At 41.2% G+C, this 23936-nt stretch overlaps 1 protein-coding gene across 1 annotated transcript in view; it reads right to left on the bottom strand.

The window, feature by feature from the left end:
* The window catches only part of TMEM132D (transmembrane protein 132D), a 220228-nt gene that overhangs the window by 8162 nt on the left and 188130 nt on the right, over positions 1 to 23936 (bottom strand). Inside the window, exon 6 of the mRNA XM_071763088.1 lies at positions 514 to 719. Coding sequence (XP_071619189.1) covers positions 514 to 719 — 206 coding nt within the window. The remainder of the gene's footprint in view (positions 1 to 513; positions 720 to 23936) is intronic.

Genomic DNA, 23936 nt, shown 5'->3' with positions numbered 1-23936 from the left:
TAGATCTGCCCACATCCATTCTCTGTCCTGTCATTCACATGCCACTGACCTGAGGGCATGGACAGTGTCTCTAAGCCTTGGAGTGTCAGTGTTGTGGCTCTGGGACACTATTCAGTGCCATCAGACCCTACACAAAATTTCTGTGAATGTGAAAAGTGAACAGATCAACTGGCAGGACCTGTAAACCAGGCTGGAGCCCAACCAGCCATGCCAGAGCTGGTCCTTGTTGATGTCTTCCTGCTGCCTCATGGCTGATCCTGCCTAACTTGGCCAATTGGCTCTTTCCATCTCAGTCACTAGAGCTATCAAAGGAAATTGATTTCCAGTGTAGTATCATGCCACCTGCAGTTTCCATTTCCATCACAAGTCCAGTGCAGGAGTGTCTGAATAAACACCTGGTGGCCTTCAAATTTGCACCAGAATTGCACTAAGGTCAAATGAACATGTTCAGATCCACTGGCCCTGACAGGGCAAGTGCACAGCCCAGAATGAACATCCTCTAATGAAACCTACCTCTTATTAGAGATGATGGGGACTCTCCACCCCTTGATTTGATTAAGTTCTGTGTCAGAGACCTCTATCTGCAATGGGAGACGAGGAACCCAGACTGTCATTTCTAAAGGGGCACTCAGATGCTGGTAAGTAAAATTAACTATGACGTTCACTTTGCCTTTCATTTCCTTCCCATTGACGAAGACATAGTCACATCTGTCAGAAACCTGGAAAAAAAAAAAGAGAAAGAAAAGAAAAACTAATGAGTTTCTATACAAATTATAAAGTACACCACATGCTGGAAAAACAAGTGGGAGGAAGAGAAAGGATATAGGTTTAAGCTAGCTCCAGGATCAGAAGACAGCTAGGAATTACAAGAAAGCTGCCTGGTGTGTCCTTAATAGCTAGGGTAATTTGACATCATTTTAACAGGTGGGCTTTTTCTGCTATAAACATTTCCAGTACAAAGATAAAAGAACAACTTCTTTCTGTCTCTAATTCCTCACTCCAACACTAGGATAATTCTAGTGTAATGGCCCTGAAACAGGATTCTTCCCAGTACTCAAAGCCCAGTCCAACTCTACCATCCTCCTCGTCTACTTTATGTGCAGCCCAAGGAACACCAAATATCTGGGGGTGGAACAGGTCACTGCCTCTATACAGAACTGAGCAGGGGACAAATTTCTCTTGTCAACCTTAAATTGGGACAAAGGGTTCTTCAGGAGTCCCATGGCCAGAGCATGGCGTGGTCACATCCACCAAAAAGGGATCACAGCTCACTGCTGCCCAGTAAGTGTTCACTGGGAACACCTCCATCTCTGCTGCAAACCCACCAAAGGTCTCATACAATATTCTGCTTCAATTGGTCCTGATGTCACTTTATTACCTGCAGCTCTGGACATCAATGTTGCTGAGAGTTACTAAATCTCTCTCAAGTGATTTAGCAGCTATTTCAAGGATCTAGATGATCTGACAGGACGTGTTCATTACAGCTAGTTAAAATATATGAGTAAATATATACATCAAATAATTTATTAACTACCACTTTACCACACTGATGGTCTGAAGGAGTGATCTATTAAAATCCTGAACTCTTCTCACAATCCATTACCAGTCAGACTCTGTATTCCTTTCAGCAGATATATTTAATATTTGACTCTAGAATGCCGTCTCATTCTCATCTGAATTTAATACCATTTTCTACTTTTCTGTTTAAATGCTAAATGAATTTAAATCATATTTAAATATCATCAGCTTTTATAGGATTATTTGCATTCCTAATATTATTATCTTTAAACAACAACCCCCTTACAGACAGATCCATAGAAAATCCATTTCCCTCCTTGCTTGTCTGAGCCAAGGTAATGTTTCAAAAAAGATTATCATGACCCCTACAATGCCTCTGTTGCAAGCAGTGTCTGTTTTAAGGTAAAAATCTTACAGTTGTCATTGGTTCAGCAGGAAAGTAAGGAGTTTATTTACAAGAAGAATTATATTTTTCAGGATACTCTCTAGCTAGCATGTTTTACATTAGCTCTTAATGGCTCCTGTCAGGATCCAATCTCCTTGTGCTGCAAAACAAGAAAACCCAGTTGCTGTCAAAAATGCCCCAAAGCTTGGGAGCATGCAAGGCAAGGGAAGGACCTCCCAGCAGGCAGCTGAGCACAGACAAGTCCTGGCTCCAACTGGGGCCTGTGGCATTTATATGACACCCTCTTCACCATAATGCTGATCCAAACTGTCCTGATCTGAGGAAGATGAGATTGCAAGATTTCAGGAGAAGCTTCATGGTGGCCTGCAGAAATGGCTATAGGGAAGGCTGGAAGCATAAGCACATTCCCCTTGTGGGAGCAGCATGGCTGGGCAGCAGCAAGAGAGCAGATGCTTTTCTCCCATCCTTACAGAAGACACACTAATTTAAGTAATGTTTTCAGGGCAAGAATTCCATCATATTTCCTACCTGCAATGTCTAATACCCTGTCCAACAGGCTGGAAGCAAAAGACCTTCAGGCAGTGCCTGGTACACGTGCTCCTTCTCCCACCTTGTGGGGTACGTTGCTTCTGGAAGTGGGAACTGGCTATATGCCTTTCTGGTTTTTATATGATGTTCTCAAACCAGACAACTCTCCTACATGCTAATAAGCTCTGTCTGCTGCTTTCTACCTTTCCTCAGATGCCAGTGAGAAATAAAATTGGGCAGAGTTGTGAGGCAACAGAACAAAACTGAAGACAAGGTTGCCCCAAGGAAAACATTCAGCTTGGGAGTTGATTGCCTTTGTGCTCTGCAGGTTGGACAACACCTACAAGTGAACAGTCAGAAGACAAAGATTTTCTTTACTAGGGCATGGGGCCAGTAAGAGCTTTCAGTGTGACTTCTCACCACCTCTGCTTCCAGCCAGCAACACCTCATATTTGTGAGCTTAAGCTAATTAACATGTACCAGGTAAACTCCTGTGCTTCACAGCACAGAAATCATAGTTGAGGGATGTTTCCAAACCATTGCAGTGTCCTGTGCTGAGCAGAGCCCTGACCCTCTGGAGCTCTGCTCCCCACCAGACCCCTCCTGCCTGCCTTGCACATCCTCTGCTCTGCACTTGCAACAGGGCTTCTAGCAGAGGACCTGCCAAACCTCCTTCCACTAAGAAGTGGTTTTTGAAACTCACCTAGATGGCACAGGTGGAATTTTGCTGTTTTATTGGTCCACATGTGTGTGAAGAGTAATTCAGCACACTGAGGCTGGAACACAGCTCAGACTCTCCCAGCTAGTAGAAGTAAGAGCTGAATTAGCTAGTGAGATATGGGAACCATACTCTCAGATTTTTAATTCATTGATGCTCAAGCAAGAGAAAGAAAATTTGGCAGGCAAAGAAACCTCAGTTCCAGCTTTATCAGGGGTTATAACAGAAAGGAGAATTGAAATAAGAATCTATGCCTAAAAATCTACTATGTGAACAATTAAATAAATATCATGACCTTGTGCTTTCAAGATTATGATATATAATACAAACTGATAATGAGGAATAGAATTGCTAGGTTTGGGATACCCATTTTCTCCTGTTTCCCCTTCTGTAAGTGAAGACAGCAACAACTATGAGCTCATTCAGTTCCCAGCCAGCCCTTCACTGTTTGAATGAATAAGCATCACTGTTCTGGTGCAGCTTGCATGCCGTCCTAACAGAGCAACATCAAAACATGGTGCAAAGTACAGTACATTTTCATAAATCAGGCCAGGACATTCAGAAATGGGTCATCAATAGAAAGGCAGATTAGCCATTCCCATCTTACTGTAGACACATCCGAACCATTTGTCTTCCAGCATGACTAAAAAGATGTGGAGAAAGATGAAAAATTGAGCTTCATTGTCTCTTTTGAGACTGTGTTTTCTAAACTGTTTGTTGGAAATGGGTGAAAAATTTGTCAAACAAGCTTGATGGGACTCAGCTGAGCCTCTGCAGGACAAACAGGCACACGAGCAAAGACCTGACAAACACAGCTCAGTAGCTGGCAGCCTCCAGTCAGCTCCCACAGCTGACACAAGAGGAGGGAGCAACCAGTGCCCCCGTTGAGCATCTTCTCCATGTTAATGGTGATGGGGGCTGCACAGAGAGGCTTCTGCTGCTGCCTTCTCTAAGCCCACATGTGTCCTTTTCAATTTGTAATGGATTTCAATTCCTCAGTCTGTCAAGCATCTCCTTTTCTTTAGCATTAATTCATATAAACAGCCTTTAACTACCAACCCTTCTGCCTGTAGTACAGCCCTTGCTTTACACGCCTCACCACACAACAGAAATGGCAGTGGTTCAAGTTTATTAAATACATGAAAGGAACAACCTCCCATCCCCTCGGATGGGTGTGTGAGAGTGTGCAAAAGAAAGAGAGTGTCTGTGCTAAATGAACTCACAGCTTCCTAACAGTTCGTTATTAAGGGAATCATGAGGCTGCAAAAGCTTTGTCCCAAACCAGACACGTTTCAGAAAACTATTAACACATTATGAAATGTAACAGGAATTACAAAGGTGCTGAAGCAGGGTGAGCAATTTGTGGGGGAAAAGAATGATCTCTCTTCCCAAAATCCAAGACTCCAACCCATATCTTCATTCCCTTTCCTCCTGCCCTTGACTTTTGATATCTCAGGGATAGCAACTCCATTTTTCAGCAAAGGTGACAAGGACTCAAGAGAGAGAGAGAGAGTAGATTTTCTTTTACTGCTAATGTACTGCTGGAATACATCTCTCTGCATTGTGGCCACTGTAATTCAAGGACATTATAATGCCATTAAACCCTTCTGGTGCTGTGCTCCCTTGCTAAAGCCTTTCTGAGCTTTGTGTCACAGGAGCTTTTCACACAACTACGCTGAGCTGCCTTCCATTAATTAAGGGAGGCTGTACTTAGTGCTCACAAGATGCTCCAGAAATTCTCTCAATACAGGGGACTTTCATCTCTTAAGTGAACTGGGGTTTGAATGGCTTTTTTGGGCATGAACTCGGTAGGTTATGAAAGTGCTTTGGGCTTCATTTGGCTCCTGCAGCTCCACCGCTTTTTCTTACATCAGTGAACTAAGGCAGCTTGCTCTGAATCACACACAAACATCTCTGTGTGCCAGGGCAGTACAGGTCGGAGGTCCCTTATTGCCAGCACAGCACAGAATTAGAAATTAGATTTCTAAGTGCACCGTGTACATACCAAACACGTGGCTTCTGGCAAGCTGCATGTCAAGTTCTATCATCAGTGCTATGAAATATGCAGAGTGGAATATTTCAAATATTTCTGTTGTCAGAAATGGGAATAGAGTCACTTCTGGTCCTTACCACAGAATCCTCCCTGTGAATATGCATTCCTCAGCCCCTGTGCAGCTCTGTACTTTGGGTATCCCAAAACCGTGCCCCAAATTCATCTGGTAGCCCTGCAGCTGTGCAAGTGATGCTGTTGCGTCACTTGTCCCGTGTCACCAAGGACTGCTTCCTTGGCAAAAAAATATTGACCAGAAAAAGAGGGAGCTCTTGCTGCTCCAAGGCATTTATTTTTTTATGTTTACTTAAAAAGAATGTTTGTGTTATTTGAAAAGAAGTTAGAACTCTCCACCAAAACACTCTATATTGTATCTGCTCCTCAGGTGCGATCACAAGCAAAGGAAATTAGTTTTTATTAATTTCTCTTATTTTATTTCACAGTTTTCAAGCCCTTTGAAGCCTCATAAATAAGGACTTTAGGTAGCCTGGGAAAAACATAGCAAGAAGCAATAAGGACCCTACGAATCACACGTGATCCCTATCACGCTGACTTCCTGTGTCCTGCTTTCCAGAGAAAATTATTCCCACCTTTTCCCAACAGGATTTTAATGCTCTTCTCTTTAATTCCCCACACTTCTACTGCAGCTGTCTATAAAGATATAATAGATATGTGTCACTATTTCTTTGGTCCCATAAACTCCATGCTAGATTTGGGCTGAATAGAATCCAAAGATCTAATGGGAGGAAGGAAAAGGCAAATGTACATCATAACTCCCAGAAGTGGTACCCAGCATTTCACAGTTATCTCTCAGAAGCTGCTTTTATAGTCTTTTCCAACCTCATTATGATTACTAAACTCCCATAGGATAACAGTGAAACCCTCTCAGGAAACTGCTTTGCTGCTACAGTAATTCTGTTGTAATTCTTACAAAGTCACAGCTAATAGGTCTTTGAAAATAAGATGTACCTAGAGCAGTTCTGGTTTAGACATTTCAAGGGTGGCCAGTTAGGAAAGCATGTCTCTGATATTTCCCCATTAAATCTGTATTTTGGAAACATTCTGGGACACTGGTGCTGATCCATGCTCCTGTAAGTGATCCTTCCCCCGGACAAGTACTCTCCATTTATAATAATACACTTCAAACAAAGCCCTGCCACCTTGCAAAGCTCATGGATTCTCTTCTGATTTAGAGCTGCACAGATTTTCCTTGGTCTACAAGCATAAATGGCAATATTTAGTAATGTATGTTAATGAGCCCTACCTAAATCTTTGCTGTCAGAAGAATGGGAGAGTCTCTTATAACTATTAAAAATGAATGAGGAGGGAAATAAATAAGCAAAAGTAGCTCATTTTGAACTATAAAAGACTCCAGAACACAAGCTGTGTACCAAGGTACAAAGGGATGAGGCCATTATTAGCTCTATAAGTCACTTAGAAATGACTCAGGGGAGGTGGAGTCAGCTCTAATCACCTACACTTAACCCATGGTTGTTGGAGTGAGATTCTTTCCTGTGACAACTGAGAGAAATGTTTGTAATGAAGCAGCAGCACAGGGGGCAAATCAGCCCTGAGCCCACTCTATGTATCAAGAAGGGACCTTTCCTAGTCTGTTATTCTGTGAGGACCCCAGGGGTAAGAAATCACTGATGGCAGCAGCAGATCTGTTAACCACCCTGAATGCTGCTGGAATTAAGAACAATAACTGAACAGATGCTCTTGAGGAATAAAGCAAGCACCTCTTGTCTTGCAGAAGGATATTTTTGCTCCCAGAAAGGAAGAGTAAAGGTAAATGGGTATCACATTTTAAGGATGCTCTTCCTCAGTTACACACTGATCTGCACATTCGGCAGGGTTAAGGTCCTAAACAGCAACTGCTCCCCAACTGCTGTAAGAAGAAAGGTTTGGCTTGAACCCCAGTGATCAGATTCCAAACAGGTTTAAAATTTAGCATCATCTTGACAGCCTTTCCCACTTGGAAGATTTACACTCCATAAGGTCATCTTAATTTTAAGTATTTCCAAATTTGACTGTGAGTACTGAAATATCTGCCAAAATCTGAAAATACCCTTTTAAAGTTGGTAAATGACGAGCTGTGTTCACAAGGCTTCATCCCTTGTCATTCCTTTATAGCTTTTCTTCATCCTGTGCAGAGATTCTGCCTTTTGTAGATGAGACCTCAGGTCACCCAAACTGTGCAGATTCAGAAAAAAGTGCTTTTGAAGGTCCACACCTTTAAAGTATCTACACTTCTCTGCAATGGTTTTCCTATTGCAGCACAACAAATAAATACTGCAGTCCACACTGAATCTGCTCAGACACAAATATCTTGCTTAGTTTCTGAGTGTTTTAAGAGCTTGTTTCCTGCCAGGCATCTCCATTGTGTCATCATGGAAGCACATCTAAGCACTGCTCCAGAGGACTTGCAGCAAGAAATAGGTATCAGCAGAGATCTGCATGAATAAGAAATATCTTTTACTGCACTAATCCACCTGAAGCACATAACAGAGCATAATGATTAAGTCTGATATCAATTAATATCTAAGACACTTTTTTAGTTTATTCTATAGCTTTGTGGCAAATTTCTATGTACTATTCTCAGCAAAATACACCTGAGTGAAGTATGCAATGGCACATTTTAAAAGGACTTACAGTTCTGGGCAAACATCCAGTTCTAGCTGCAAGTTTAGTATTTTGTGAGCATTATGGACCTGACACAATGCTTGTGGTGCATTGGTGTACCTGACTGAAAAATCCCATCACCAAAAGTCTGTCCTCAGGAGTCACCTTTTGGTCTTTTAAATCAAGCTTTGGCATGTAAGATCTTGGTGGATTTTTCCCTTCCATGTTGCTTTTGTGCCCATTTTCACTACTAAGAACAGTCAAATTTATCTCTGTGCCTTGAATTTGCAGAGAATGTTTTCCAAGGAGAGAGTGAGTAAAAGAGCAAGTGAAACATTATGAAGACCCTGTAGACACCTTCCTCACCCATGATTTAGCACCTACCTAAGGGCTACCTGCAATCTGTGAAGAGCTTCTTCCTTGTCCCCACTCAGCCACTGTGCCCAGGACAGCCAGGAGCCACCTGGCTTCCCACAGGACTGGCAGTCCCTTGGAAGCTTCATTTCAGGTGGGCTTTCAAGACACCTACATTTGGTTTCATTTTGGGTCGTGAAATTCGGTTTCATTTCAATTTCAAATTATTAAAACTATGTAAAAAATACGGGAACATGAAGGAAAGAGTTATTTTAAAATGAAAAATCAAAACACTTCATTTTGGAAATGTCAAAACAAGACGTTTCTTTGACACAATGGGAACCTGCTAGCATCCTTTTTCTGTCAGAAATGAAATTCCAAGGAAACCAGCATAATTTCATGAAGCTGTTAGAGAACCACAAATTCTGACAGTATGTATTGTGCCAAATTTTCCCCAATTAAGCAGCGATCACCTAAGGCCACAAATCAAAACAAAACCATCACACTGAAACTCTGCTCAATTAAAATCCAGTGCCATGGAATCTGCAGTACCTTCAGTGAGGTGCACGGTGCTATCCTCATTTGCAGCAACAAACATATAGGCACAGAACAACCTTTCTGAGAGACTGGGATTAGTTCCCAAGTCTAAAGTACACTTATTAGATGACTGTGTAATTTATTGAGATCCATACTCTCAAGGATATTGAAGTGTTAACACCCATTGAACTCAAGAGGAGTTTGGTGGATAAATCTCTTTAAGAATCTGGGCTTTAATCTCCCTTTGATACTACTCCTTTGTTTTACAGGAATTTTACAAAGCTTAATCTATAAGAAAAAAAAAAAAAGAGCTCAGGTGCTGGGGTTGCACAAATACATCTTTCTGATGCCTCAAATTTATCTGTAGTTAAAGGACAGTCCTTCAGTTTTTCCAGGAAGCAGCAGTCAGTCACAGCCACACTACACACAGGATGTGGTGTAGGGTGAAGCTGTGCCCCTGGCAAGCAGGCAATGCACAGAAAAATCAAAGGGCTTCATTCACTCCTGCTGTTCCCCACTCCTTTTGCTGCTATGGCCATCCCTCATTTGCTGTTGGCTGGGCTGCAATCCCTGCTTTCCAGCTGGATAAGGAAGGTGGTGACTTCCTGCCCACCTGCTGCTCTTGAGACTCAGCAAGTGGGGATCCTGCCAGTACAGGAGCAGCAAAAGACTGAGACAGCTTCTGTCTCTGCTCTAAATCAGCAGGACACAGAAATATCAGCACCATCAGGTAGGAGAGCTTTAGACAGCCAAGTACTGTCTGACAACTGCCACTGGACTCTACCCACCTCCTTGTGCTTTAGAATTTAGAAGCCACAATTGTTTGTAATGAATGTGACAACACTTTCTTGCCTATGTTAATTAAGTTACATCTCCCTGCTTCTCTTTAGACACAACCACGTCTCACTCACTGCAGTCGTTCCACTAAGGTGGGAGAAGAATGCTAAACACATCCAGGAACCCAAACTTTTTCTTACTAAACTGAGAATGGTGTTTTTCTCTTCCTCCTGGTAAAGCTTATGGAGGAGTAATGGCAACAGAAAACTTGGCTTTAGATGGAGAATGTGGCAAAGTGGATAGATTAAATGCCAAACCAAACCCACACTATAAAGGGGATGGCCAGTATTTAAGATTTGTCAGATGCAGTGAAGCAATAGTGGGCAGAGGATGGTAACTGAGGTGCACACAGCCTGGAATATTCCTCCTTTTAGGGCTGCTCAAGCTCTGTGTGGGACCCCTTGCCTTTGGGACCAACTGAGGAGAATGTGAGCAGAGCTGCATGCAGTGTGGTTCTGACCAAATATATAGGGAGGAAATGTATTTCAAATAACTCATGTTCTCCCAGGGCAGTTGTAATTCAGCTGAAGGCATTTTTTTTCTCTGTATTTCTTTCATATTTAGAAATAGTCAAAAATACTTCTATTGGCTACCACAGTATTTATTGATTTCACACTGCTTTGTACTATATTAAACAATAAATCTATCTTTGGATGAATTTATCAGGTATGTGCCTTATGCCCTCATGCTTCCAGCAGAAAATATATGTGTTGTTCTCTGTTGCCTGCTAGAATAACAAACATATAGCTGAAAGATCAACATAAAAAATGTGTTTTACCCTAATGCTGGTTGTTCTCTAAAAAAGCAAAAAGTCCTTTTAAGAAAAGATTTTCCTACATGAAAAAGGTTTCTCATCTGTGCCACCCAGGGAGAGTGCAGCCTCCCAAAATGTCTCTTCTTCCTGCAGCAAGCTGTGGGTCTGTACTCCCACAGAGACCAAGGCTTGTCCTTGTCTCATAAGCTGGACATGTGCTGGTAGCACAGCTGGACTGGAACACTGACTACTAAGTCCTTCTTAATTGGAAAAACTTCTCTTTCATACATGCTCAAGCCTTTGGTTAATCTCAAACAAACACCTGTCTGAGCTCTCTCTCTGTTTGGGCTGAGTGGACCAGGGACCATCCCTGGCATTTGCCACCAAGGATCCCATGCTTTGCTCTGCTGTGGCCTTCCTCCTCAATAAGGCTTGGTTTCTGCAATGTAGAGATCATTTACCCTTTGTAATTGCCAGATCCAAACACCTGCTCCTCCCAAAAATATTTCATTAGCATATTATAGAAACACTTCACAGTCACTGAGGAGATAAGCCAGCTGACACCCCGCCCCTTCACAAAGTTGTCATCAAGGCAGGAAAACAGACTTTTATTTACTGTTTGAGATAAAGAGCTGAATCACAGTGATCAAATCACCTGCCTTAGACTTCACAGAATATTTGTGACCCAGCCAAGAAATTAATCCAAAAACCCAGGGGCTCTCCTACCACAATTACTCAAAGCCAGTACAGACCCAGGGTCTTGCAGCTCAAAGTCCCCTCAAAACCAGGGGGTTTTGCAGCTCAAAACCCCCACGGTTTCTTGTGGCTGTAGTAACCATGGAACCTTTTATCTTTTGGGGTGATACCTTGCAGTATAATCCCATAGGCAGATGTAAGGATTGGACTGTCTGAATCTCTGCAACATTTACACATTATCATTTTTCCCATTGCCTACACTGAGGTTTTTTTTTGGCACTGCCATCACATACATCACAATTATGTTAACAAGCCTGGCTTGCTAAAGAACTCCTGGTTTTCTCTTCATTACCTTAAGATACACTTCCAGTCATTTCTCATCTGGCTCTACCAGGTCATTTCTGGCGTACCATAAAAGTGTAAAGGAGAGGTCTAATTCACAAGCAAATTCAAATGACTATTAAATATATTCTGCTTTTGAGGGTGCGGGTGGGATGGGAGTGAAGCATCCACAATGTGTTGAGCAGTGTGTATTGCATGCCCTGCTGCACCAAGAGTGCAAGATGCCATGGTTAAGCAAGCTATGGGATTGAGCTCCCCTATTTCAGATTAAGCTCCCAACTCAGGAGGTCCTTACCTCAATTCCCAAAGTGTCAGCTGAGATGACAGTTGCTACAAATAGATCTTTTAAACAACCCCTGAAGAGAAATCACTGCTTCTCCAGATGACCAGTTTCTGCCCTGGAATGTGAGCACTAGAGGCCACTGAAAGTCTCTGTCCACCTACAAAAAGTCCATCTCTTATTCTGAGATGTGTCTGTGATTCACAATTGGGAGCACAGTATGACTCAGCACTGCCTCCAGTTCAATTTATTTTTTCTCTGTTAAAAAAAATAAGATTATCTTTTAAAGGGTTTTTTATAATTTTAAGGAAAATTACTAAACCCATAAAATATTAATAAAATATAAAAATTCTTTTGCAACAGCTGATGCAAAAGAAATTACTCCCCTTACTGTGGCCTGACTCTTGTGAAACAGCAACAGAAAGGATTGTTAAGTGCTGGAACAGCTCCTTGGGGAGGTGGTTGAGTCTCCATCTCTTAATGTGTTTAAAAATCATCTGGATGTGGTGCTTGGGCACATGGTTTAGTGTTGGGTCATCAGTAATACAGTTAGGATGAGGCTGGACTCTATCCTGAAGGTCTTTTCCAGTCTGAGCACTTCCATGATTCTACATTTGCTGTTAGTCTAATAAAGAGAGACAAATACAGATGCTATCTATAAATATGTTTTCTTTAAAGGAATTAAAAGAAATATGAATCCTTAGAGAAGATTTTGGGCCTTTTAAACTAGTCAGGAAAAGGCACTGGGCTGATATATTTTCTGCCTGCTTGGAATCACTCATCTTTCATCTCCATCACTGCACTGCAGACTGGAAGCACTGCTATTTTTTTGACAACATTCTCATTTTTCCAGCTTCCAAGAAATCTCTAGACAGGGATTGTCAGTTCTAATTATGCAGCTCGTGCTGTTATGACAGGTGGTTACCAAAGACTCCAAAATGACACTTTGACTTTTGCAAATGGATGATAAAGTTTGGCCCATGTTCTTAACAAAAACAGCTATAAATGAGGGAAGAGGGAAGGAGAGAGATGAAGACAGACACATGGAACTAGGAAGACCTGGTGATGTTGGCTTCTTTGTCAAACCTTCTTGGCACACACAAACATGTGTCTGCAAGGTGGACCTGGTTTGGCTATGTTCGTGCCCAACCTTAAGCTGGGAGATCTATAAAGATTTGCAACAAATCTAATCTGTTTGGCACTAAAAACAATAGAGTTATGTATTTATTGTGCTGTGGCCATATAATTTAGCTCCATACCTTCGTCTACAGAGTAGAGCACTGGGTAGACTCACTTGCTTGGGCACCTCTGTGCCATAGGCCATGGCATGCCACAGACATCACAGGCATGTCACACCTCTTGCCATCTAGCAACAAATTAGATTGGATGGTCCAGTATCCAGCCTTTAGTAAAGCCATTTTCCATCCATTAAGTGAAGACAACAGCAATTTGTATTTCATAAGGCAACCTTAATGTTTGGAGCATTAAGGATGCAATATTTCTGCCCAAGGATTTCATCCAAATCTCACCATTTTCTTTGACTCTGGTAAGATTTGATCCTACCCTAAGGGGCAAGCACTTCTGCCCTCAAACAATAAGTGTCCTATTCTTCTAATTCCTTTCCAAAGAGTAATGGGTTATACATAAATTTTAATTAGGGACACTACTGAGAACTGACCTGACCTAAGTCAAGTATGAGACCAGACCTCCACAGGCTTAAAGGAGGTGAGAGCCACACAGAAGTAAATGAAAAGACCCTGCAGTGACAAGAGAAAGGCAACACAAAAGGAGTTTCAACTCTTCAGTGCTCTCAGACTACAGTGCCCCACAAGCACAGATCTGCAGGCAACTCCTTGAGTTAAGCCATGTCTCAGCTGGCACTTAACAGAACAATGACCAAATGCTGCTGAAAATACTTGTGTAACTTAGACACCATCCTGAGCAAGGGCATTGCATTTCAGGGACTCCAACACAGAGAAAAGGAGATGAAATATGTTTAGCAATAGCAAGCTTTAGAAGTGACAGTTACAAGGACTAAGAGACTTCCATCTTGGTAATAGGATCACTTCAAATAACCTTAAAGATTCAGTCCTCTTTCTGATACTGAGTTTTCACAGATGAAGTCCAGTTCTGTTCCTCTGGCAAGTATTCAGATATCTGACATAACCACTTAGAAAAAGGAAAAATCCTTTGCAGTATACACACACTCATGCATGGTTGCCAGGCTCTGGAAAATTGGCCAACACCTTGCACTGACTACAGAAAAATAATAATTCAGCTACAAAACATGAAAAATTTCTCAGAGACCTATGCCCAACATGGAGAGGCTGAAATGTCAGAGAATGTTTTCCAAATAGCACTCACTGTAAAAGTGACTGCAATTTGTATTAGAAGGGAAGAGAGCATCCTACACTGGTGAAGCTGTGGGCTGGGATGCTGAGAAATGAGGGGATTTCTGTCCTTGCTTCATCCCTTAACACAATCTTCTGTTTTGTCAGTTGTTTCTGGACAACTGGATAAATCAGTTTCCACACTGGACTGCAAAATGGAACATGGCTGTGAGCTCACCAGCCCTCACACTGCTAAGCTGGGACCACACTGGTTTGAGCTGCAGCAGACTGGCATGGCTGCGGGCTCACTGCCCAATACATTTCTTTTAACAAAGTCCTGTCTGCAGGCTGCATGTTAGCAACCAAGCTCCAGGCACTGGTGCTCTCTCTGCTTTCCTCTCTGCTGGGTCCAATCTCTCTTTTCATTCACTTAAAGAAGGTCTCAGGCTCTCAGTGCCTATTGGTGTCCTTTCAGTGGGGAAAAGCAATGAACCAAGGGGTGCATGCCCATGCACATAAGGCCAAAGCTTGGAACAGGATAGTAGTGATCCTGGCATTCCCAGTATTCCAGAGACTGAGTAGCAGCATTCCTTCCATCAGGCTTCAAGGAAAGTATCATCATTCTACCGTGCCTCCCACCATCTGCAAGCACTGCTGCTACTAATGCTTACATTTCATTTCACATCTCTAAACAAGCCCCTTGTGGTGCTGCTGAGCTAAACCCAGGCTCCTCCAGCATCTCTCCTGGGACAGAAATAATCCAAAAGCACTTGCTCCCTGCCATGAACAGAGGTCATTATTTTGACAAATTAGTTATATCTCTCTGTCAGCAATGATGACCCTGAATTATTCAGCATGCATCTGTCTTTTTCCCTTACAAAAATGGCCTGTAAAGCAATAAGTGTATTTCACTTGCACTACTTCTTAAACATGTAAGGCAGTTTGAGTTGACTCCAGTCCCCCTTGAGGTCACTAGGAGTCTTTCATTTAATTTTCATTTAATTGATTTCATTAAATTTGCAGATGATGCCAAGCTGGGAGGGGTTGTAGCTACTTTGGAGAACGGGATTAGAATTAAAAAATATCTTGACAATGTAGGGAATTGTCTGGAATAAATAGATGCAATTCAAGAAAGGTCAGAACAAAGTATAAAGTTGGATAAAAACAATGATGTACAGGATGGGAAAAAATTGCCCCGGTGACAGCAACAAAGGAAATGTTCTTTTAGGTCCCTTCCAACCCAAACCATTCTGTGATTTTATGACCTGAACAAGAGAGGATCAGAAATTCTCTAACTGTAAGGATCATTGTGGACTGAAATTACCATCTGCAGTAATTTTTAAGATCTGCTTAGAAAAATGACAATCAGGAATGTCTTCAACAGCTGCATATATTGCTCCTTTCAGCTCAATGTGAAGATTGTCTTGAAGGCAATCTGATTTTTCTCTGAAGAATTTTAAGCCATGTATTCAGATTTAATGTATAATTTCTCCTCTTTGTAGTCCATGCATATTATCTAGGAGAAACGTGGGTTTAAACGCTGGTTAAAAAGAGGGAAACAAGTATTTCATCTTTGTTCCTCAGATTCGATATTGATCAGCAAAGCAAAAGCATGTCCTGTTGTACTGGAAAATGTATTTTGCACACTAGCAGACAGAACATTGCAACCCATGTGAAAGCCACCACTTATGGTTCTTCTGAACCTAGAAGACAGAAGACAGCAGCAGACTGCAGTGCTCAGCACCCATTCTGGTGGCCTGGAGTGAACTAAAGTCTTTATAGCAACATAATCTATGTTGGTAGAAGGCAATTAAATAAGTTTAGAGCTCCATAGTATCTGTTCTTTCCTTATGGGATATTATGAAAAGTTAAATATATTCTCACCTATATTTATAGCAATGATAGTGATAATTTACACCACTTTGTGAAAAATCCTGATGCACAAGACAAGCCATTGCCTGCAAATTGATTGCATTTAGTTAAATTAAAAAAAATCAAGAAAAAAACATATTAAAAAGATAGGAGCAAAGGTATCCTTCTTTTCCTCATACAGCTAAACAAAGCCTGGCTTAGGACCAGTTAAATTACTATGGATCAATACTGTTTCATTTCCATGTCATTTTCTTTGCAGACTAATAAAATAATAACAACAATGGTGATGATGATAATTTTATATTCAAATTATTAATCTCATCTAATAGTTTTGCAGCATTTTGCAAAAACAGTCTCCCACCATTCTGTAGAGGCCACCATAGTGAAGTCTCAGTGATTATGACACAAACTTGTGTCTGTGTGTACATTTTTCCTCTAAATATGTATTTACATGGTATAGATATTATCTTCGTGGAAAGGAAGGAATGAAAAGCTTATGAAGCTTTCCCATGGTCACAGATTGCTGGGGGATGGTACTGGCAAATGCTGTCTGGGGCTAGGAAAGATGTCTCATTACTCTAAGTTTTGAACAAACAGAGACATGAAAATAGCTATATTTACCAAAAATAGGAAAAACAGAACAAAAACTACTTCTTCTTTCCTACTAGAGAAAATAGTATGGAACAAAACCTACATAGAATAGATACAAGTCCAGGTGAGGACTGAAGAGATGCTGTTTCTATTTAATCTCTGTCATTTGAGCCCTTAGTTTCCTGCTCATTTTTTTCATTCACTAATGTTTTATTCATAGCTGTTCAGATTGTCACAGGACAATCTCTGCTGGGAAACTGCAATTCCTGGTCGTTGAGACTTGGTGCTGATGGGAGATGAAGGTGCTACTGTAATATAAATGTACTAAAAGAGACAGTAATAAACATAGTAAGAGCAAATTTCTGTCTGTAAGCTCTTACAATGCAGAAGACAGCAGACCAGATATACAGGGTTTACGCTATGATGTGCTTGGAGCTAATAGTCAGCAAAGCAAAGACAGCTCTTAAACCATGCCCAGGGGCAGTGTAAGATTAGAAAAACATCATCTTTTTTTCACCATAACAAAAAAGAAAGTCAATTTGTGCTTCTAGCTGTGCCCCTCTCAGCTGTGTTGCATGTGCTGGGGTTACCTGACAGTGCAGTCCAGGTGAAAAGCAGTTGGTCTTGCTGCTAACCTGAGCCCACAGTTCCTCTGAACTTCCTTTCGCAAGAGGAACACATTCAATAAAACACTTCAGGAGCTGGTTTCAGAGAGGATGAGGAATCGAAGGTGGAAGATAATTTGAAAGCATTTTGTAAGACTTTACCTGCTTGCTCCCCACTGATTCTGATGGGAGTCATGCTGCTTTGATCTTCCAAATGCTTTCACACTCTTTCTGTCCTGTCAAGCACTTAAACCATGTATCTGTTTACTGTCAAATCAAGGTGAATCCTCAACTTTGACATCTGAACTATCTCCAAACAACAAAGAAGAAAGAATAGCCAGGTTATGACTCCATCTGAAAGTACGCTACCTTGTTGTATTGACACATCTCCCATGTCCTAAGTGTTTAGGAAATGATGATGTTAAACCAAAGTTGTATAACTGAACAAAAAGCCCTATTTCATATGAAGACACCAAGACACGGAAGCTGCAGGAGCTAAGAGGTGTGGGGCTGAACACAGTAGCTGGGGCTCTTCCAGCAACCTCCTATTTAAAGCCTCAGACAAACCCTGGACACTTAATGGAAGAACTGTCCCAGTCAGCAGTTTGTACCTCTCAGCACTTGTTGGAAGTAGCAGAGAAGCTCCATGCACTCATTCTGCATACAAGCAACAAAGAGGAAAACAGATGAACTCAAGATGAGAAATGGGCATCAAACTCTGATAGTTCGTGCTGAAATTCCTATCTGGAATTCAGGATTACATCACAGAAAAAAAAAAATAGGTGGCAACTTTGTGTCTATCCCATTTATCACAGGTTCTAGATTCAGAGGCAAAAGTAAGGGACTTTTGAACACCAGGCTTTGCACCAAAGTCTGCAGTACCCTGGAGAGATCTCCATCTCCTTTCAAAGAGAGAGATACCCACCTTCAAAGAACATTTATGAAAACATGTAACAGAATTGTCAAGCAGCAACTTCACTTGCTCCTGCAGTGTTGAGAGACATGTTACATCTTCACTGCTCCCTGAAGGAGTTGCTGCTGCTACTCACATATGAACTGGTAGAATTTAATCTTGTAAAATAAAAGAACTCCTCTAGAAAATATCACAAGTGGTAAGGGGGATCAGAAAGGAGGATTAGCAGAGTTTTACATCCATTTATTGTCACTTATTTGAACAAGACAGGTGATGAAGGCTTAACCCTCAAATATTACAACAAAAAAGAGTCATTGTCTCCCCTTTCCTTGACTCACTCATGTCTAAGTAAGCTCAGAATGGGACCAGACACATCAGTCCAGGGAATGGAGACAGTTTTCCCAAAAGCAGTGCTTCCAGCAGTACCAGCCTTACAGCACTTACCTTTGCAGGTACAGCTCAGAGGGGAGGAAGAAAGCTGTAAAGAAAGTGCATTTCATGAGGCTGGTGCTTTCCAGTTTGGCCATGAAAGCCCACATTTCTGACCTATGTAAGAGGACTGATTCCCTCATGTACACCTACATAAAAGGGCAGAGCCATTTTGCTTACTTTTTAGCAAGACGTTAAGATGATGTTTGTTTGGGTTTTTTTTTCTTAAGCTTAAGAAATGCCCAGGGAGATGAGGGGGACAGGTTTTATAGCAAGGCTATTTAGGAATTGCTAGCTCGAGAGTAAGAGTTAGGTGGATAAGGGAGTATTTCACTTCTTCGCAGGGCATGCCTGTGATATGACAGTGCAGACTGTCAGATCTTCTCTGATATTTCAGATACTCTTGCTCTTTTGTAAAATCCTCATGGCCAAAATCCAGCAATTCTCATCTATTTATTGTTGAGGCTGTGCCAGACATAATCAGTCTTCAGTGCTTCGCTGATGCTAACCCACAGGGCCCAACATAAGCATACCCTGACCCCACTGCAGGGGGTGTAGCTGCACCCTCTCCTACTGGTTTCCAGACAACCTGAACAAACTGGACAGCTTAACTATATGCAAGGTTCCCTGGAAAAATGTACATATTAACACCAAGCACAGAGAGCTGGCAGGAGCTCACTCCGATTTTACCCTCCAAACTCGATAGAAGGATGAGTACACAGCTGATGACAAAGGCTCATTATTACTGCTAATGTACTGAGTGATACCTGGTACCACAATTCCAGCTGCTTGTAAACTTACTTTTTAGTATAAATCAGAGCAAAAACTGGGTCCAGTTGATATCCCTGTGCTCCCCAGTCACCCACATATCACTGCAGCTTCAAAGCAGCAGACTGCAAGGTTTCCTGGTGTCCCGTCACTCTCCTTCCTCTTCCTGCTAAAGGCCCATCTGGGCCATCACTCAGTCACACTCAAGTTTAAGATCTGCTCTGAAAAAATTCCATGTATCTTATGATTGGAACTCATCCATTCCCAGAGAGAGCAAGATTGAGAAAGAAGGAGCACTTCCTTTGTGTGGGAGAGCATTCAGTGGGCTCCACAAAGCCTTCTCAACTTCTCCAAGAATTACTTGTTTTTTAGGTGAGTTATTAAATTCCCTGTTTCCTCCTCAGGTGAAGAAGGGTTTTCTGCCTCAAGATGATGCTAGGAGAGATTCACTAAGCTTCAGATTTTTTTCAGAAGCAGGGATGATCCTCATCATGTAAAATTGCATTACAGAAAGAGAAAAGCTGATTACAAAATTTGTGTCCTTCCTCCCTGGGCTCTTCTCTGCTGCATCTCACCCAGCCTCTCTCTACAAGTGAGCATGGGTCAGTACATACAAGTTAAGAAGAGAGTCCCTGATCATTTTCTATTATTTGTTTGAAAAGCAAGAGGAGAAAAATTAAAGATGATATTAACAACAGAACTATGATTGCTGTTGATCCCAGTGTGTAGTTATAGACCTCTATATGACTGCTGGGGATGAAGGTGCACTTCAAACTTGTTGGCTTCCATGGTTTTTTATATAAAGCAATACTAAAAAAGAGCTGTTGTCAGCTACTGAGTGAAGATCTTAGCACAGTTTCATCTGGATCTTTGATCCTTCTTCCCTCAGACACATGCAGGCAAGGGAGATTTTAGTTTCTATGCCCTTAAAGATAGATATGTGTGAATCCTGAAAGGCTTTCACAAGCTAAAATAAATCTTTCCCCATAAGCAGACAGTTAGATGGAGTCATTGCTCACATGGCATCTGTGTCTGTTCTACTTGCTTTTTATGTACAAAACACTATCCACACATGTAGCCAGGCCAACTCATTTCACCAAGATTTCTTTCTTCAAATCCTCATTGCTGGCTAGCATATGAATTTTGCTATTTAGGCTCTTTGGATTACAACAGTTTCTCATGTCCATATCTACTTGTAGGTCTTCTGAAAAAATTTGTGAGCACAGATAATTTTCCAATGGGTTAATATAAGCTTCTGCCTCTTTTGCACAACACTTAATAGACTGAGCACTGCAGAAGAATATTCCCTTGTAATTTGAAATTCCTCAATTTTAAAGTTCATCTACCTTAAGTAAATCTGGCTGTTTCAGTTAAAAGTTGTGTAGCGTTATGGATTCTTTATGAGATGTGCAGATAATCTAACACTTTGAGTTTCTGATTTTCTTTTCTTTCATTAAATGAATCTCTCTTTAATGCTTTATATTTATATTATATTGCCAACACCCCATTCTATTACAAATTTCTCCTCTGCATTCTCAATTTCCTCTTTAATACTTTTTTTAGGTCTATAATATCATTTCAGTGGCTAACTAAGAGGCTATCAATTCACATTTATGAACAGAAACATGGCTGTGCATTATTTTTATGAAGATCCATGATAACTACTGCACTGATTTAGTTTCTGCCAACATACTTTATGTTTGGTTTCATGATATCTGGCCTCTAACCTCCACCTCTCCAAACAAACTTTTACATCCATATTTACATATTGGGATCATTACAGTTCTTTTATCTCTCTGTTTCAATTACTTCAGAAGCTATAATGGATTTAGGTGGGAGTTTAATTAGAAACTGCTTCTTTCAGTATTTCAAGCTACATTTCACAGGAAAAAATATGACTCTAACAAATGAAAGATTTGATGTAACACCCCAAAAGCCCCAGGCTATCTAGAGAAGTGTTTAGTGGAACAGACAACTAGACAGTGGGAGACCACAGTGGTGCCCCACTCCCTAGGAAGCTGGCAGTCATTTTATACCACTTTATATCCTTATAACAAAACCACTCTCAGTAGTTTGCCTCTGTTTCACAACGATACCAGTGCAGGCAGAATAGGATTATTTTAAGCAGGTTTTTTTTCCTTATTTCCCCTCTTTTTTTTTTTTATGAGCAGGGTGTATGCCCAAGTAGCCTCAGAGCTCTACTCAGGGCAGCCTTGGTCCCCTAGCTCTGTCCCACCAGAACTCTTGTTGTGCTGTGAAGAGGAAAGAAAACACAGGAGGCCTTTCCACTTACAGATAACTGGACTGCTCACTGCAGTCTCAGCTTCTGGTAAAAGAGTTGGGGGGGTTCCCAGGAAGAGAAAATATCAAGCGCCAGAAAATCCTGCCCACTGATGCTATCATTATGGCCTCACTCATTAAAACTCACCAACATTTAAGGCAGCCCTGAAGCACTCATGAAATCTGCTAGCAGCAAACTGGTCTAGACAGGGAGTAAGTTCCAGAAGACATAAATATGCCTCTCTACACCAGCTGGTGTCCTGCCGATACCATGTGGGCCTGAACAGAGGGCTTTGAATATAAAGCCTTTTAAAAAGGAAAATATTATGACAGCTGAGTAGTAAGACTGAGGATTCAGCAGAATTTTCTGTATTTACTTACTGCAGCTGGCTGGTGGATGAGAGTTTTTCTATTTTGGGGTTGGTGGACATCACCTGCTCCCTGCCAGATATTGCCAGGGATAGTTCAGATTTTATCCTGATCATGCACTTAAACTGATCTCTTGAACTGTGTTTTCCATTGAAACCTGAAGTGAATTGCTCAATTCCCGTTAGACTATACAAGTTCAGTGACCTTAAATGTTGTTGAGAACTTCAGCCTCCCAATCAGGTTCTTTCTAATCCTGCCTTGGATTTTTTTTCTAAACAAAAAATAGAGTAAATGACAGATAAAACAAAACCAATTATTACCGATTTTGGGGATACCTATTGTAAAATAAGGGGCAGCTTATGGACTGACATAATTTTGACATGTTATAACAACCTCAGGCAAAAGTATATGATTTAACATAGTAGTTTAAACTAGAAGTTAGTAGACAACTGATCATTTGACACTTGACAGTGCATAATGCAGATAATTCATCTGTTGCTCATGACTGAGTGGGAAAGAGACCAAGACCATTCCACTGTGGATCCCCCCTCCACCAGCACAAGAACAAATTATGTTTCCTGTACTGCTGAGGGAAGGAAGCCCTCTCATAGCTAATGTGCTTCTGGGATCCTCTTTCTTCATGTCCCCTAGTAACTTCTGTTTTCCTGTGTTGGGCACATTTTCTGCCAATTAACACCTCATTTTATGCACTTCGATTTCTCACTGTTTCAACAGCAACAAACCAATCAACCAGCTCACAAAGAAAAATCTTATCAGTCATTAACCCTGCTGTAGACCAGATGATAACTGTCAGATCTGGATAGTGAAGAGTACAGGATGAGGTTTACATACAGCTTTCCTAGCAGCCTCAGCTCCAAAGATACAAACATCAATGACTGCAGCCCAGCAGAATCTACTTTGAGAAGAGAGTGGGAGATGAGATTAGACACACACATTGTTTAACCTGGGAACAAAGGGCAGAATTCTGAAAACTACTTGTCAAGGTGTCTTCAAAAATTAGTACACTACATACAGCTGTGTTGCCAGAGGGGCTGTTTCTTATCCCATCTGCAGGCCTGTGTGAAATCCTTGTGATGAAATTCTCAGCCCTAGGGAAACAGTTGCTTTCAAGCTTTGTTATAAGCTTGAAACTCAGCTCAGCATCCTCAGAATGTGTGAAGAACTTTCAAGGAAAAATGGGCTGACTTATGGCTATGGCACGGAAACAGCTAAAATTGCCTCTGGCTGATCTTTGCTTTCAGCATTAAGCTGATGCCAAACTAAACCATCCAGTAATGGTGAGAGCTGTGCTTAGACACACAGAAATTCCCAGTAAGGAGCAGACTTTCTCTTCTCTTCATCAAATAAAGTCCAGAGGAATCCCATTAACTGCACCGGGGTCACTGCATTTTCAGTGGCAGACGTGAGATCAGTCATCAGCAGAAATCACATGTATGCATATGAGACTGGCCCTGGATTTGTTTTGTTTTTATTTTAGTGACAATGAAGTGCAATTAATCTCATAATTACAGACAATGCTAAAAATGCAGTTTATTACACGTCCTTTGTGTCTTAGATGCCTTGTCATCAGGGCAAATGATACTTCATTACTGAAGTTTCATTTCTCCCTCTCTGGCTTTTAGTAGAATGAAATGGAGCATGCAATGTTCATAGGTTTCATTTCGGTATCAGCTCCAGGTCTGCACAAAATTGGTAATAAACAGCTTTCCACATGCTCACAAATACAAAAAGAAATTGCTGAAGGCACAAAATCCTCAAGTCTAAAGCAGATGTCCTAAATTTACCCAAACAAAACCCATTTACATTTGCAAAATAATTACCTGCTTGCAAGTAATCAGTTTATTTTCAATAGTTATTATGTTATAACATGCTATTACATAAGTTGGGAGAAAATAGCAGCTTCCTATAATACCCACCTGCTCTAAATACACAGTTAGACTTTTAGCTAAAATTGAAGAGCCATTAAGGCCAGTTTTTGTAGGTGCTTGGTTTTCTAATTCCCAATTAAATTAATTGGACTGGAATGCCTAAATAACTTCAGAAAGCAGGCTTACCATTCAATAACCAGTTAAATAAGGCAGTGCTGCAGAGTCAGGCTGAAACAGGAGTTTTTTAA

Source organism: Heliangelus exortis, chromosome 19 (genome assembly GCF_036169615.1).
Source record: "Heliangelus exortis chromosome 19, bHelExo1.hap1, whole genome shotgun sequence".
NCBI classification, from domain to species: Eukaryota; Metazoa; Chordata; class Aves; order Apodiformes; family Trochilidae; genus Heliangelus; species Heliangelus exortis.
The sequence above is the reverse complement of the archived record's forward strand: the minus strand, read 5'-3'. Positions and strand labels throughout refer to the sequence as shown.